Below are 18,193 nucleotides of genomic sequence, written 5' to 3'. Positions count from 1 at the left end.
TTATTATTAATTTTTAAAATAGATCTTTATTGGAGGATAATTGCTTCATAATACCGTGTTAGTTTCTGTGGCACAACAAAGCGAATCAGCCATATGCATACACATGTCTCCATATCCCCTCCCTCTATGTATTTTTATTTTTATTTTTTGGCCTTGCCGCAGGGCATGCAGGGTCTTAGTTCCCCCACCAGGGATCAAACCCGTGCCCCCTGCAGTGGAAGCGCGGAGCTTAACCACTGGACGGCCAGGGAAGTCCCGAAGCCAAAGTTTTAAAATGTAAGAAGTTTCAAATGCCAGAAAAGATCATCAGTCGGCAAAAACTAGATCGGACTACAACGTGTTTATTTGTAAACAGATAAGCGATTGAGCAAAAAGCTGGATTTTCTGTTTTCTCCAACAGGTGGCGCTACACTAGCACCCTGCCTCATAAACACAGGCAGGGGAAAGGCCACGGGGAGCCACGAAGCCCACTTCCTGTAGCAGTGATCATGGGATGTATTATTTATGTTGGATTGTGGCCCTCGAGGACCTCCCTCCATCACAAGACGTAACCTAGCACAGGCCCACACACAGAGAGGCACTCGGTGAAGTGTGTTTGAGGAGGATGACTCCAATCATTCTTCCTAAATTCATTCATTCGTTCACTCATTTACACAGTCAGTAAATATTTATTGAGTGCCTATCAAATATAGGGTGGGCCCCATGCTTGGGGCTGGAGATATAATCGTGAAGAAAATACATGGACCCTGTCCCTGTGGTTTAGTGGAGGAAACAGACATTACTGAAATGCTCACATTAATGAACTAATCACAAAGTGCGTAAGTGATCCAAAGGAAACATACAAGCCATATAACAGTACAGACACCAGGATAAGATGAATCAAGGCAGAAAGGCAGCATAAATATGGACGAACTTCTGTACAGAATGAAAGAGCAATCGTCGAAAATGTTAAAGTCTACCCTTGTGACTATGTATTAAGTTATTAGGAATACAGGTAGCACTCTTTAAAATCACCCACCACCCTTGCCATGGTCACCAATAGACACAGTAACCAACAGACACAGAAAAAGTGCCCCATTCATCTCCCACTAAAGATTACACTTCAGCCAAAGTCTGGGATGGTTCCATATTTTCTCTCCTAAATGGCTTTCCTTCCTCTAGCCTCCCTCCCTCAAAATGTAGTAAATCCATCAGAGGCTGCACATAACCTACAACTTAAATTTCCCCTACATGGTTTTCTTCTTGTCAATTCCCTTCTCATGAAAGAGTCAGAAGGCCTGACTCTCTCAAAGCTGACATTCCAGTTCCTTCCTCACCCTGTTACTGAAGGATCTCCATGACATGCTCTGACTTCCATTCAGTCTGCTTCCCATAGGCCCCTCTACAAATCCTGCAGGCATTTCTTAGTATACCTACCACCCTGGAATAGACATTGCTTATCTCCCTTCCCTGACTCTGTTCCAGGCCTTTGCTCCATGCCATTCCAGGCATCTGTGTAGCTTTCTTTCTTACTGATAATGGCGCCTTCCTTAAAACAAAACCACCAGCTTTTCAGGTGTTAAAGTCTTTTATTTAAAAAAAAAACAAAAAACATTGATGATAGGAATAGGGGTTTGTTTTAAACATACTTGCTTGGCGAAATAAACAATTGATAACTCACATGTGGAATCTAAAATATGACACAAATGAACATATCTACAAAACAGACAGACACACAGACTTACAGAACAGACTTGTGGTTGCCAAGAGGGGGCGAGGGGACGGATGGACAGGGAGTTTGGGGTTAGCAGATGCAAGCTATTATGTACAGAATGGCTAAACAACAGGGTCCTACTGTAGAGCACAGGGAACTATAGTCAATATCCTGGGATAAACCATAATGGAAAAGAATATGAAAAAGAATGTGTATATATGTATAACTGAGTCACTTTGCTGTACAGCAGAAATTAACACAACACTGTAAATCAACTCTACTGCAAGAAAATAATTTTTCTTTTAAATTGATAACCCTATGTTAGTCTTCCCGTTAAAAACATTTTATTACATTGATCTTTTGAACTGTAGAATCAGGGAAGCACAGTGCTACAAAGAAGTCTCTCGTGGCAGGCTCTGGCCTGACTTCATTTGGGAGAGAAAATTAGCCCACACCTGGGAGGGCTGTCCTAGTCCTGAGGCTCTGTGATTCCAGGTCAAGAGACCTCAAGGATGGTAAACAGTTCTCCCGTCTGTCAAGATTTGCCCTCAGAGTTCTGGTTTCCTGTCTGAGGATCTACATCTTCTTCCGGCCATTCGCTGGACAGATGCAGTCTGCCCACAGGCTGCGGTCTTGGCCTTGCAGGCCTCTATGGAACTACCACATTAGAACATGACATGTGATAGGAAAAATTATCAATGTGTATAATGGTGATCATTTCATTGTGAAATACCCAAATATGCTGCTTTCTTTTTTATTTCCTTACACTGCCCTTCCCCCTGCCTCGTATTTCCAGCGGTTTCCACTTGCCTCAGGGAGGTTTAGTGTTGGTACAGAGGGACACAAAGGAAAAGAAAAAAAAAAAATTAAGTATCAGCTTCCAAATAGGATTTTAGTATTTTTCTGCCAGATGATCTTAAAAGCTAGGTTTCATAAGGGAGAGAAAAGATGTTCTAGATTCCTTTATTTCTCTTGTTGGCATATCAAAAGTCAGTTTGATCATAGAGTTTCCACAGGGAAGTAGATAAGGAAAAGAAAGAATGCCCACCCCATCCCTGCCGCCCCACTAGTCCTAGGTTGTCAGAGGTGATGCTGATCTCCCTTCTCCTGATTCCACCCAAAGTGGGCAGGTTTGTTAAGTAGGTGGGGGAAGGGTTGAGGGCTTCTGAAGCCTTCATCTTTGGGACTCCGGGAGGGGCTTACCTTGCAGGTTAGCTGGCACCCCCCACCCCCCCCCAGGAGTGACTACATCCCGATTTAACTCAATAGCACAGCACGATTCTGCAGAGAGAGAGGCAGAATCTAATTTCCTGGGCTGCCCCTAGAACCAGCATGGAATAAATTGGATGAAGGCGTTTCCACCTGGTCCAAAGAAGAGGCCTGGAAACTAGCTGAGTTGAGAGCCAAGAGACGGCCACACCTCAGCCATCACGAGGGAAAGGTGAGTCGGCAGCAAGATCCAGGGTGAGCATTCTAGGCAAGAGCCAGATGGAGGATAAGGGGTCTGCAGCAGCAGCCAGAGCAGCGACAGAGTCATCCATGAGCTTCCAAGCCAGGAGGAACCAGACCATGGGTATTGTAAATATAGCCTCAACGGCAGGTCCTCACTGAACTCCCGGGGATGGGTTAGATACAACCCAGGAGGTGCCCGGACCACTCCCACAGCAGAAAGCAGCAAGGAAGTAGAAGAGGCTGCATGCATCTGAGGGTTCCATCTTCTGCTCTCTGTCTCTCCAGGGTTTGTTAGCCCCAGCAGCTGCCTGAGACACGTAGCATTTTTTATCTAAAGAGATGGACCATTTACCTAAAATGTCTATTTAAATTGTGCCAGAAAAGTTCTCCTTCTATTTAGTGGTTGGAAGCTGGTAAGGAAGATGAGAACAATTTTGGAGAAATGAAATGCTACATCTTCTTTGCACATTTGTGAGTAGGGTGAAAAAATCTGCAACTCTTCACACATGTGAGTGTTGCCAGCTTTCCCCATCCTCCTCCCCACTGCTAAATTTGGTGCTGCTTGAGCTGCTCAGTTCCTCCCATCCACCCACACCCAACTGTGGAGAAGAGCTTGGAAGGTCCAGATCGGATCTCTGGAGAATCAGGGGAAAGGAAGAGAGATAGAGTTGGTGTAAGCCACATGGGTAGATTCTAAGGGAAAAAAGGGAGAGTAGGGGGCATGAATGTTGTTCAGAGGCATCAAGTGGGAGTGGGAGGAGGCCACAGAGAGATGTAGGGAGAGAACGGGTGGGTGAGAGCTGCTATTCTGGGGAAAGAGGGTGAGAAATGGATAGTTGGATATTAGAGACAAGGAAACGTATTTTGATAAGAGCTGCTCTAGATTACATACTGACCCTTATTTATATTCCTTGAGATGAAGAGTAGAAATCCTATCAGGACTTTGCTTCTTTGAACCCCACCCCCTCACGGACTGGACCATGTGGATCTCAGGTTTGACGGGTCTCTGACTTACACACACAATGACCCTGCTACTATATAAGAGATGTGTTAATGTAGAGCAGGGAGTGATTTTGCCTCCCAAAGGACATTTGGCAATGTCTGCAGACATTTTTGATTGTCACAACGGGGAAGATGCTAGTGGCATCTAGTGGGTTAGAGGCCAGAATGCTGCTAAACATCCTACAATGTGCAGGACAGATCCTATAGCAAAGAATTATCTCAGCCAAAATGTCAGTAAGGCCACAGTTGAAAAACTCATACAGAAAAATGGAGGAAACAGGCTGTTGTTTCCTTACATCTTCTCTTCCCAAAGACCAAATGAAAGACAGCTTTTTTTTCCATTTTAAACATTTCAAGTTTGTGATATTAATTCTTAAACAGCACTACATACATACAGTAATATCAGCCAAATCATAGAATTCAGGTTCCTAAAAACATTTAAGGTAGGAGAATTTCTATTGAAGAATTCCACACCCTGTGAAAAAATAGAGTTGAATATGAAGGTTTCTAGAAAATTCATGAAAAGCCCTTATACATATTTTTATTCTTAATATAAAAATATAAACCTAGCACACCAAATTAAATAACTAACACATTTAAGACATGATCATATACCCAGAAAAACCACAATTCAAAAAAACACATGCACCCCAATGTTCATTGCAGCACTATTTACAATAGCCAGGACATGGAAGCAACCTAAATGCCCATCAACAGAGGAATGGATAAAGAAGATGTGGTACATATATACAATGGAATATTACTCAGCAACAAAAAGGAATGAAACTGGGTCATTTGTAGAGACGTGGATGGACCTAGAGAGTGTCATACTGAATGAAGCAAGTCAGAAAGAGAAAAACAAATATTGTATAATAACACATACATGCGGAATCTAGAAAAAAGGTATAGATGATCTTATTTGCAAAGCAGAAATAGAGACACAGACGTAGAGAACAAATGTACGGATACCAAGGGGGAAAAGGGTGGGGAGGGAGGAATTGGGAGACTGGGCTTGACACATACATTATTGGTACGATGTATAAAATAGACAACTGATGGGAACATAGTGTACAGCACAGGGAACTCTACCTAATGCACTGTGGTAACCTAAATGGGAGGGAAGTCCAAAAGGGAAGGGATATCTGTATGTGTATGGCCGATTCATTTTGTTGTGCAGTGGAGGCTAACACAACATCGTAAAGCAACTATACTCCAATAAAAATTATTTAAAAATCAAAAGATGTGATCAATATGAGCAGTCATGGTTACTCTCCATCTTTTTCTCATTACTAGAGAATCCTCAGAATCTAGCTCTCCTCCCATCCCACCGCTCAGCACACTTTCACTGAGATCCTAATAAATTTCTTTTGTGTTGTTCCAGATAAGACATCTACTAAAATGGATTACTGGGAGTAAGGATGTAGCCACAAGCTGATAAAGCTCCCTGGAGATCTGACCATAGTAACAAGTATGAGAACAACTTGCAACTTTGACATCAATTTTCCAGCTTCTACAACAACCCACAGAAAAATGGAAGATGGTTAGATCTAGCCCACTACTAGACAACAGTTCATGACCCATGAGATTCTGCTCTCCTCAGCTACCTCTGCCCAAAATGAGCTGCTTGTGACATACACAGGTCCAGCCCAGGGGAAGGATTGCAAACCCCAGACCCTGCCTCCTTCCCTTCCACCTTCTTCCTCTGACTTCTGAGACGTTGCCTTTTCTTTGCATCTAAGCTTTCTGCAAAGCTCAGGCTCAGCCCAGCATGATTGCGTGGTCTGCTCTGGTTTCCTTTGTGGGTTTTAAATTCAGAATCCTGAGCTCATTCATTAGCAGCTTCTCTGAACAGACCATCTCATTCATTTGCTCATTCATTCATTCATTTATTCATTCATCATTCAGCAATCATTTAATAAGTGCCTTCTGTGTTCTTCCATGTTTTCTAGGCACAAGAGAGGCAAAGACAAATAAAATATTGTCCAGTTGTAATAGGGATAAACAAATCTGACTCCATATTGGACGGTTTCTTTTACTTTAAAGTTTGTATTCTGTTGCTTTTGCTACAAGTTAAGAATGTTGCCTATAGTCTGAAATATACAGGATAACCCATTCTCAAGGCTCTGACCTTTAAAGGTATAATACTTTTCGCTGCAAGGGAGCTACAGGAGATTTGAATACATTTCCATTTCTTTTAGTTTCTTTCTTTTGCTCTCTTTATCCATAGATACTTTCCCTGACTTCAGTTCAAGGAAATGCTGTAAAGTTTAAGTCTTTCCCCGCTGCCACATTTGTAGTTCAAGTGGCACTGTGCGTGTAACACAGAAGAACAAACCTGACTCCATACCGGATCTCTTCCTTTAGCTCTAACCCTTGGGCTCTGCTGCCTGTGCTTAGTCTTGTTGGCTCTGCTCCTTTTGTGAAAGAATGTTGCCTATAGCCTGAAATATACAGGAAAGCCCGTTCTCAAGGCTCTGACCTTTAAAGGTATAATACTTTTCCATTCACATAGAGATAAAAAGTTGCAGAACAGAGAATAATATTTGTGTTGTTGGATGTTTACAGGAACATCGTGACCTAATCTACCTGGACAGCTGCAGGAACAAAGGATTCTGACACCAAGGAGTTTGCAACAACTAGCCACACACCCTCCCCTTTTAGGATAAAATAAGCCTGAATTCAAATTTGGGTAAGATGTTTCTTTGGGACACTAGTCCACCGTCTTCTTTTTCTGCTGGCTTTCTGAATAAGTCACTATTCCTTGACCCAATGACTCGGCTCTCGATTTATTGGTCTGTTGTGCAGCGAGCAGCAGTATGAGCTTGGACTTGGTAACACAATCTTTGAGAATCTTACATAGAGGTGAACAAATGGAAAGGTAAATGTGCTTTGGGCATTACAGTGAATGTACACACAGGGTACTATAGTGACACCAAGAAAGAAGAGGCCAGCTCTACAGAGCAAACCAGATGAATCTCCGGTGTTAGGCATTATTGAAATATTTTCAGTTGAACTTATTATTGAAAGATAAGTAGGTATGTTGGTGTGGTGTACAGAATTGGTTGTCTCCTCTGAGGCTATTGTTCCCTTTTCTTTCTCACAACATTGGTTTAGTTCAGATCTCAGGCAGAAAAGCACTTTGGGAAGGAGAGTCCATCTCCAGATTCAGGGGTATTGATGTTGATCAGGCTAAGACAATTAGACATTCATCATGATTGCAAATGTGATGTTAAGGAGAAGACACCTGGTCCAGGTTGGAGGGAGTGTAATGGTGGGGGTGACTTCCAGAAAAACTGTCTGGGAAGGGTTTTCCCCTCTAATAAAAAAAAGAGAAAGAGAGATACTTTAGGAGAAAATGCTCATTCCTGTCATTGGATGTTGAGATGTTTAGAGCTGCAGCAGTCATCTTGTGCTCATGAGGTCAAAGCCAGGAGAATGGCAAAGAAGCTAACTCAGAAGCTTGATATTGTTTAGTTGATGAATTAATCATCCTGGGGCTGTGTACCTAAGGACTCCCCCCAGAAAAAAAAATTTATTGTGGTAAAATATACATAACATAAAATTTACCATCTTAGCCATTTTTACACGTACAATTCAGTGGTATTAAGTATAGTCATATTGTTGTGCAACCATCACCTCCATCCTTCTCCAGAACACCATTCATCTTGCAAAACTGAAACTCTGTACCCGTCAAACAATAACTCTCCCTTCCTCTCTCTCCTCAGCCCTTGGCAACCACCATTCTACTTTCTGTCTCTAGGATTTTGACTACTCTAGGTACCACATAAAAGTGGAATTTTTCAGTATGTGTCTTTTGATGACCAGCTTATTTCACTTAGCATAATAGCCTCAACTTTCAGCCATGTTGTAACACATCAGAATTACCTTCTTTTTTAAGGCTGAATAATATTCCATTATATGTATATACCACATTTTGCTTATCCATTCATCTGTCAATGAACGTTTGGGTTGCTTCCAACTTTTCTCTATTGTGAATAGTGCTGCCATGAACATAGGTGTACAAATCCCTTTGAGAATCTGCTTTCAGTTCTTTGGGATATGTACCAAGAAGTGGAATTGCTGGATCATAGAGTAATTCTATTTTTAATTTTTTTGAGGACCCATAAGGACTTTTTTATGGACAAAATAAACTGTAACCGTTTAAGCCATTTTCTGACAGTTTTTCTGTTACTTGCAGCCAAAAGCCTCCTACCTAGTATGGTGAGGGGTTGGGGTAGGGAGGATATCTTGGACAGAGGGCGCAGGTGGAGTGCAGCAAATCTGCACAGAACCACCTGGCACATTTAGGAAGCTGCAAAGAGCTCCACATATCAGCACATAAAGTGCAGGACTATATCATTTGTATCTGTTGTTGTAACAACAGAACCCATCCTAGTTAGGTTAAGCAGGAAACAAATGCATTAAAGGTTCTGGGTAACTAAGAATCTCTTGGAGGGTCAAAGAGTCAAGTGGAAAGCTTTTCATCTAAGAACAATACCCAAGTCACACATCTGGTCAACACACGCAGGCACTGTGGTTTGCACAGGATACAGTAACACAGGCCTCTACCTTTACTGCCTGAGGTCTTTCTGCTATGCTTTACTGCCTTCACCAACAATGTCCTCTTCTTCCTCATATTTCTCTCCTCTGAATGAAAGTCTCTCATGGCTAAAGCTCCCTGGGGGAAACTGAGTCACATGCATGCGTCCCAGCTTCAAGAGAGACTTTGACCTTGAGAAGATGGCACACAATGTTCTGAGGCTCATTCAAATTCGGTAGGAAAGAGTGCTGCGATTGATTAAGAGTGTATGCCATGGGTATGAGAAAGGGAGATGTGGGAGCGTATTATGGACTGAACATCTGTGTTTCCCTGAAATTCATGTTGAAGCCCTAAAATATGTATTGTGGAGTGTGGCTGTGTTTAGAGATGGGGTCTTTAAGGAAGTAATTAAGGTCAAATGAGGTCATAAGAGAGGGGCCCTGATCCAATAGGATTAGTGTCTCCTTACAAGAAGAGACGCCAGATAGCTCGTTCTCTTTCTCCATGTGCAGGCATCAAAGAAAGGCTATGTGAGGGCAGAGCAAGAAGGCACCATCTGAAAGCCAGGAAAAGAGCTCTTACCAGAAATAGAATTGACCACAACCTTGATCTTGGACTTTCTGGCCTCCAGAACTGTGAGAAAAGAAATTTGTGTTGTTAAAGCCACACAGTCTGTGGTATTTTGTTGTGGTACAGAGTTGTAGTACATGTGTCATATGGTTCCCATCACTGCCTGAAAACCTCCAGTTTGCAACTACTTCATTAAAGATTTTTAAGTAGGAAAATGCAGATTGGCATTTTTGAAAGACAGCTCTGGTGGCAAAAGTGGGTAGGGTGGGGGAGAGGGATAGACAGGAACTAGAGATCCTACTTAGGGGTGTCTCAGTAACTCAAGGGAAAGATGATGAGAAGCTGAGCTAAGCAGTGGTAGTAGAAATGGGGAAGAAGACCAGTTTGAAAGGCATTAAAGGGGCAGAATCTATAGGATTTGGTTATTGAACACAAAAGACAAGGAAGAAGAAACAGTGATGACTGCCTAGTCTCTAGCCTAGGCAGTTGGCCAAGTGAAGATGTAATTCATCCAAGCAGAATATGGAAGGAGGAACAAGTATGGGGAGACAAAGAAATTCGCTTTTATTAAATATCCAGTATCAGCCCACGAGATACTTAATCATGACATGGGAACACAGTGACCTCACAGGGCAAACCTGGCAGACACCATCTTAACTAAGAGATCAAAGTTAACACCATCAGTAGTGGGATGGATGGTCACCAGGAGCTTCCTGAAAAGATGTACTGAGAAGAACTCAGCATTGCTTATGTAGTATTCCTATCAAAAATGCACAACACACACTGGGGGATAGTCTGCAAAATAACTGGTCTGTACTGATCAAAAATGTCAAGCTTGTGAAGGACAAGGAAAAACTGAAGAACTGTCCCAGATTAAAGATGTATAACAGCTGAATGCAACTCATGATCCGGGATTTTCTTTTTCTGTAAAGATCATTATTGGGACAGTTGGTGAAATTTGGATAAAGCCTGTAGATTACCTACTATATGGTATCACTGTTAATTTCCTGATTTTGATCATTGCACTAGGTCACATAAGAGAACTCTTTTTTCTTTAGGGTATATACATGGAAGTATTTATGGGTAGAGGCACCACATACTCTGGAATGGTTTCAGGAATGGGTGGAGGGAGGGAGAGAGAGAGAGAGAGAGAGAGAGAAAGAGAGAGAGAGAGAGAGAGAGAAATGGCAAGACCACAAAGTAAATATTTTAAAATGTTAACATTTAGAGAATTAGGTAAAGGGTATATATAAGCCTAAAATGATATCTAAAGAAAAAGTGTTTTGCAAGAATAGATTTTTTTTACTTGACAAGTTACATATAGGTGCTTGTAGTTATCAAGGTTCAGTGCTTTTTTTGACTGAGTAAGCATTCCTCCTCCAGTCCTGGAGAGTGAGCCCTCGGCAAATTCATCTCCTGGGTTCAAGTCATCTAACCTTCACTGTCCATTCATGCAGCTTTGTAGGCCTCTCCAGTCTCCCTGGAAGATGTACACTAGCAGGCCATCACTCTACTTTCCCCAGGAGCAGCCAGTCATTCAGATTCCGAGACTCTATGTGCCCTGCGGCTGAGAGTCCCCTAGACCCAGGGCCTCCTGAAGGGAGCATCCTTCCCCTGCTGTCTGCAGTTTGCAGGAGCAGGCTGGGGTATGATGCCTTCCTGGGTCCGTCTCAGGGCTCGAGTGCCATCAAGCTCATCATCCCTTGTGCCTCACCCTTGTGGACTATCCTCCTCTCAGGAAGTCAGAGAGGGTCTCTGGACCACTCCCCCCCAACAGCTGGGAGGCCTTCCCCAGCCAGTCTCCTTTAAGGTCCATCATTTTCTTCTGTGGTCTGGGTGTGATGGGTGGCATGATTAGCCTCTCCCGTCTCACTTTCCTGGTGTGACAGGACAGTACTCACATCCTAATATGAGAGTCCAGACCTCCTATGCAGGATCTGCAAGGGTCGGGGGGAGCCATTCCATGGGCCGGCTTTAGCCATCTTTCACTCTGGCCTATAACAGGAAGAGGGTGGAAAAGCCTTCCAGAAAGAGCTGTTACTGTGCTATGGCACTTCTCCATGCCCGTCTTGGGGGCAAAGGCAAAGAGGGTGTTTCTTATCAAGACAAGTGAAAGTGACCTCCAAGGGACTCCTCATTGCACCTGGGGTGTCCCTGGAGTGTGACAGACCTGAGGAATCTAAAGGCAAGAAGCTGAGGCTACTGCCCCAAGGTAGCAGAACAGCAGAGCAAAAGCGAGAGAGAAGGAGGGAGCAGGAACAAGGTAGAGTGGGAGGGAGCTTCCCGTCCACTGAGAGGGCGCACGATTCCCAGGAGGGATTGACTGGAGACATCACTTAAAGAGCTTCATCCAAAGTGGAAGGTGCCAGACGGAGGACTGACCCAGCAGAAGGGTGGGCTGAGGAAATCTAGGCGCCAAATGTTTGGAGTTATCAGCTGCTGGCTGGAGGTGACATGGCTAGAGTTGAGATTCAGAACAGAGAATCTCCAGGAAACCCACCTAAGTGATCCAGGAAAGAAAGGCAGCCGTGAGCATCCTCAGACCCAGAGCGCAGCAATGCCTCATCATGCCGGGAAGGTCGTCTAAGACGGTATCATTCCCCATGTGAGGTGTCAGCAACCTCACTGAGTGCAGAAGCAGCCCAGAAAAAAGGCAAGAAGTCGACGTCATCCTGCCCTCCTCCTGTAAACCCTCCAGCCTGGGACAGGTCTAAATGTGGACAGAGGAGAAGGCTCATCTTTGAAGTGAGAAGTTTTGATTCTGAGTCTGCTGAAATAGACAGTTAAATTACTGTCATGAGACATTTTTGGTAACGAAAAGTGACGGGACAAGCAGCGTAACCTGTATGAGACTTCACCGAGGGCTGGGACAGAAGTAGTCGCAGAGCAGGGAGAAAAGGACATGGAGCCAGAAATAAAACCGTTTTGTACCCACAGGATCCTGCTTATGTAACCAAATGGCGAGTGCAGGAATTGCTGGCTCCGACCTCCCAGTCAGGCCCCCTCTTTCTGGAGTCCTGTTCGTCTCCAGGAGCAACCTGTTCCCTTCTTTGTTCAAATAAGATTCTCCTGTGGTTCTTTTCTGGAGCCGGTGTTGCTGCATTGGGGCTAAGCACCCAAACAGCTTTTGCACCTCCAAAATACCAGGCAAGCTGCTCAGAAGTTCCTCTCACCATCAGGAATGACTGACTGCCTTTCAGAGCTGGGCTCTCCCAACCTTTTACGGCCGGGAAAACTGCCCAGTGGTACGCAGATCCTCCTAGGATGGCACTGGAGTGGCGAGATTGGGAGTGCGCACTGTAGTCAGAATTGCATCCGTTCCCCATCCCGGGTATCCTATTTACTAGCTGTCTGACCTGGGGCACTTTTTAAACCTTTCTGTGCTCAGCGACATAGAATAACTACAACAAAAAAAGCAACAATAAACAACCATAGTATCAACGCGTATGGGTCCATGTGAAGAGACTGGCACGAATAAGCGCTCAATACAGGGCACTATTCGTCTCTGTGTTTTGCCAGAAGATAGAGATACTTTTCAGAGAGGTTGCTCTTGGGCTTGTGTTATTGAATCTCTCTCCTTATGGATGTTTTCCCCACCACTGACTTTTGCTGCTGAGGAGGTTTTGGGCCATTCTGTAGCCAGCTCCTTTCTAGTTCCATCCAAGTCTCCTTTTCTCCTCCTTCAGAGTCTGGAAAAACTCAAGGGCATCATCTATCCGAGCACCACTCCATTATTCTCCCTTGGCCCTGGGGAGGGAACGGGGTGGGGGATGACATTTATCTCCAACCTGCCATGAGTACAGCCAGGTGGGTCTCTAGCCCCATCCTCCTTTGATGACCGCTGAAGGTACAAACTCAAATGCGTACCAACCAGGCAAGTGATGGGGTCCTTGGCCTCGGAAGACTTTAGCTGTGCCTTCAGAGCATGAAAATCAGGTGGGCCCTGGTCCGGTTCTTGCCAGCTGGATGGAGCATGTCTCCAGGGTTCATGACGAATGGACAACTCTCACCAGAAAAATACAGAAATTTCTTGAGTACAGAGTAGGAGATGAAACCAGTGCATGATTGTCCAGCTTTCCAGTTTTCTTTTCAGACCGATTAGTGCGTCAGTCTAAAATAACAAGAAGAGTGCAGTGGTGGCGTAGAGGACATCCCATCGCAGTGCAAAAGGAGGGAGGCTGAGAAACAACTGAAGTCAGGCAGGCCTCAGGGCAGAGACTGTCCCATGCTCCGATATTCAGGCTTTCAATGTCCTGTTCCAGGAATTGAGCAAATTTGAAAATATTTTTAATGGAGGAGCTGGAGGCTTTAGGATAAAAACGTATGAGTATTTTTGAAGACATCCCTGTTATGGCTCTGTTTGATCTTGAGGTGAACAGTTAAAAGTACATTTTGAGGGATTTCCCAGGTGGTGCAGTGGTTAGGAATCCGCCTGCCAATGCAGGGGACGTGGGTTCGAGCCCTGGTCTGGGAAGATCCCACATGCTGCGGAGCAACTAAGCCCGCGAGCCACAACTACTGAGCCTGCGCTCTAGAGCCCTCATGCCACCGCTACTGAGGCCCGCGCACCTGGAGCCTGTGCTCCGCAACAGGAGAAGCCCTCGCACTGCAACGAAGAGTAGCCCCCGCTCGCTGCAACTAGAGGAAGCACGCGTGCGGCAACGAAGACCCAACACAGCCAAAAAAAAGTACATTTTGAATATTCTGCAAAGTATTCTGAATATCTAAGGTCTTACCTCATCTTCCACCACCCTAACTTATCCAAAAGAAAAATGGTGATTGGATGTAGAGGCTAACTGTACAAGGTAACTGAGTGTGTAATGCTTGAGATATGAACGGTACTCTAATAAGATGAATGGGAAACCAAGGCATCAATGACCAAAGGAACTTGCCTCCCCATCAGTTCTGCTTCATGTGTGTAAAGCCCTATGGAAATGATCTACATTGAAATATTGAAAAGCAAGCACATTTCTCTTCCCCTGACTCACCAGGAAGAAGGCGAATAAATAACTCAGGGCCAGGAGATAGCCCTTTATAGTGCCAAGTTATAGGTTGGTGTGTGCTATTGTTGATTCCAAACAATGCTGTATAACTGACACATTCTGGGATTAGTTTCTAGCTGCGGGACACATTTTTATTAAGAGTTTCCCTACCTTGGCCACCATGAAGCCAGCCAAGTTACGGTGAAAGACTGAACAGGTTAAAAACTGGTGAAGAAATAGGAAAAGACAAAGTAGTGAATGGAGGGGGTAGAGATAGGAGTGAGGGCCTTTAAACACATTCATTAAGAATTTGAGGAAGGAAGTGAAGGGCAAGTTTGTGTATGATGCAATATTGTTCCAGTTACTAAACATCATGAAGAAATGAGAGGAACTCTAGTTGAATTTAAAACACAATGCAAGGGTGATTAAGGGAGGGGGATGCAACAGCCTTCTGGTCATAGTGAGTAAATCTCTTCAGTCTTTACAAAACCTTATTTCCCAAATATTTTACATTAAGGAAACATTGACTCTGCTAACAATCTCTGCAAAGCAGATCAGTACCAGCAAAAGAATATTAATGTCCTTAACCATTTATTCAGAATTAGAGTAATTAGGAATGATTTTAGATGAAGAAAAAATGAAGTTTCTGAGTTTTACTGAAAGAATATGGTAATTCTGAAATCTGCAACAGGAAGGCTGCCTGGGAGGAAAAATGTGTAACTTTACACTTCATGTAAAACTGTTTTCAAACAATTTAGTGATAGAGTTATGGACCTGGGGTTAAGCTAGTGAAAAGAAAGGAAATTAGGAGAATCTGTACAGATGTTATTTTAAAGAAAGGAAGAAACCTTTAAAACCTAGCTTTTAATTTTAAATTATAGATTGTTATTAAGGTTTCCCATTCCTATTTTAACCATTTGGACAGGTATGAAAATGAATAATAAATACAAATCAGAATTTCCCAAACAGGAAAATTTCAAGTCTGCAGAGGAGAGGAAGTGAGCTAATATGATTCAAATCATTCATTCAACAGATATTTATTGGAAGAGTTAAAAAAAATGGGGCTTCCCTGGTGGCGCAGTGGTTGCGCGTCCGCCTGCCGATGCAGGGGAGCCGGGTTCGCGCCCCGGTCTGGGAGGGTCCCGCGTGCCGCGGAGCGGCTGGGCCCGTGAGCCGTGGCCGCTGAGCCGGCGCGTCCGGAGCCTGTGTTCCGCGACGGGAGAGGCCACAGCAGAGGGAGGCCCGCATACCACCAAAAAAAAAAAAAAAAAAAAAAATGAATCTAGAAGAAGAGATAAACGAGGACACAGGTAACATAACACCAGGCAGAAAGTGATCAATGCCACAAACAAGTACAGATCAGAACCTCTGTCTGTGAGAGAAAAAGAGAGATGGATGGGGCAGCATTTGGTCCGGGAGGAGGAAGGGCCCTCCTAACAGAGTCCGGCTGGTGGGAAAAGTGGCTCAGTGTGGCCGGAGATAAGAGGAGTCAGGTAGGCTGGGTCCAGGACCAACCCTGAAAGCTCGCCCGAGGAATGTGAACTTTACTCTTCGTCGTTTCTAGTACTGTTCATGACCTGTACTGTGTAGCTTGCTGCCGGCTTAAGGGATGAATGAAGCCATTGATGCTTTTTTGAGCAGACAAGTGACAAACTCCAATTTTTGCTTTTGAAAGCTTAAGTGATGTGTAGGAGGAAGGAGAGGGATGGGAGACCTGTTCTAAGAGTTCCAGTCAAGAGCAGGAGGTGATGTTTACTGAGTTAATCCTGCTACCTGCCTCGCATTCCACTAGATGCTTCACACACACACTCTCAAGAATGATTTAATCCTGAGAATCACCCTTTGAGGAGGGAAGAGTAAGTATAGAATTCCCATTTCACGGTTTAAAACCAGGTTCAGAAAGACTGCGCAACTTGCCCAAACATCACACATGTAAAAGTGATAGCATTAGGCTCCGACCCAAGTCAGTCTCATAAGCTCCTTCTTTTTGAAAACAAAACACACACAAAACACTATGACATGTTGACACTACTCAAGTGAGGATGGTTTTAATAAGGACAATGACAGGGAATGGAAAGGAAGGAAGAGAGAGGAGAGATTTCGGCAGAGTCAGAAGGATGTGGCAACTGAAAACTGTATGGGGACAAAGGATTCAAAAAAGAGTCAAAGTTTCTAGCCCAGATAACAGAATATGGCTGTGAACTCAGATTTGGAAATGAAGGTAGGGATTTAAGCTTGGGACCTATTTTTGAAACGACAGCAAAACATTCATATAGGAGGAGGTAGGTTCACGTTCTCCAACATGTGTAAAAATCACATAGGTGTCACTGGCAACACACGCAGAATTGGTAGCGTCACTCCTCGGCCACAGACACATACCAAGGCCATTCTCTCTGGCTGTCCAGCCTTTGCCCAAGCGGCTGCGCTCCTTGGTCCCTTTCCGCCTCTCCAGCTTTGTCTTCAGTTCATCCTGCAGTACACTTCCCAGGAAGGCCTTCCCTGACTCCCCAGTTTAATCATCTTAGTTCTTTTCTCCCAGTGCCTCTGCTCTTCTCTGTGTCTCCTCCCAGACTGAGCTGCTGGAGAGCTGGGGCTGTCTTCACCTTGACGTTGTGCAGTCTCTGAAGCTATCATTTGTTAAGTCTGACCCTCAAAAAATATTTGTTGACAGACTGATTCCTATTGTTGCCCTAGAAAACAACTACGCTGCCCTATTAAGTCAGTTTCTTCCTTCTTAGGGCATTGCAGTTAACCTCAAGACTAGGAAATCATCTTCCTCCTTACATACCAGGGTATTATTCATGCAGTTTACTCACTGCAAAAAGTTCCCTTGAAAAGAAAGCTAACGAACTAGTCAAAGATTTACGAATTTCCTAGTGTCAATCAACTTTTCAACAAGCTCACTTATGGGCGGGGGGATGGGAGATGCGACCCGACCCTTCTTTGCTCTTTGTTTCCCAAGTACCCAAGCGGTGGTAGAGGCTTCAACATTTCTCTATGGGAGGGTCTCCGGCGCTGCACTCAGGTTGAGATTGGGGGGAGGGACCTTTTTTTGAACTAGCTATTTCGGAACGAACAGTGTTCTGACTTAAAAGTAAGAATCTGTGTGTGTGTGGCGTCTGGCTTGAGGGTGAGGGCATGTGGACATTACTGGGGGAGTCTGTAAGGCACCTCGGCTCCTTCTGAATAAGGTAGTTTGGAGGTCCACGCAACTGTCAAATTCCATTCTTTTTTCTTCCCACAGGGAGTTCCCTTGAGCGTTAGAGGTGGAAATCCGCAGACGGCGGGAGGGGGGAGTAATTCCCAGGAGGATTTGGGGAATCTCGGGAGGGCCGGTGCTTTCTCAGTGGGGTTTTGAGGCTGCTCATAGCCACGACTCGAAGCCACCCTTGGCTAGAGCCTGGGCTTTGACGGGGCCAAGAGGAGGAAAGCCAAGAGGGGGGTTCGCGCCTGGCTGCCCGGGTTCGGGGGAGCGGGGGCGGCGACTGCGGGGCCCCTGGTGGGGCGGGGGCAGGGCGGAGCGGGGTGGGGCGGGGCGAGCCCGGCCGCGGCCCGGGGGGCGGGGCCAGGCGCGCGGCTCGCCCTCGCGGAGGCCGCGGCTGGGCTCCGCCTCGCCCCGCTACGCAGGCGGCGAGGCTCCGGTACAGGCTGGGCGGCACCATGGCGGCGGCGGCGGCGGCCCCTGCTGCTGCGGCTTCTTCCGATGCGGCGACTGCGACGGCAGAGCCGGAGGCTGGGGACGAGGACAGTCGCGAGGTCCGAGTGCTGCAGAGCCTGCGGGGCAAGATCTGTAAGCGGGGGCCGGGGTGAGGGAACCCACCCGGCGGCGCCGGCGCCGCCGGCGGCCGCGGGACGGAGGGGGCGGCGGGCGCGTGGGGGTGGCGGCGCCGAGCCGTGCTGGGACCCCGGGGCCGAGAGGGGCCTGGGCGGGGGCCGGGCGAGGCGCGCGGGGAG

At 45.4% G+C, this 18,193-nt stretch overlaps 1 protein-coding gene across 3 annotated transcripts in view; it reads left to right on the top strand.

Moving 5' to 3' along the window:
* Positions 1-17,851: 17,851 nt before the first annotated feature.
* RASA2 (RAS p21 protein activator 2) overlaps positions 17,852-18,193 on the top strand; it is a 119,791-nt gene continuing 119,449 nt past the window's right edge. For all 3 annotated transcript variants that reach the window (XM_055086243.1, XM_024131875.3, XM_024131874.3), the window contains exon 1: positions 17,852-18,029. In XM_055086243.1, the coding sequence (XP_054942218.1) occupies positions 17,900-18,029 (130 nt within the window). In that variant the 5' untranslated portion in view covers positions 17,852-17,899. The remainder of the gene's footprint in view (positions 18,030-18,193) is intronic.

This window comes from Physeter macrocephalus, chromosome 1, assembly GCF_002837175.3.
Source record: "Physeter macrocephalus isolate SW-GA chromosome 1, ASM283717v5, whole genome shotgun sequence".
Classification (NCBI taxonomy): domain Eukaryota; kingdom Metazoa; phylum Chordata; class Mammalia; order Artiodactyla; family Physeteridae; genus Physeter; species Physeter macrocephalus.
The sequence above is the reverse complement of the archived record's forward strand: the minus strand, read 5'-3'. Positions and strand labels throughout refer to the sequence as shown.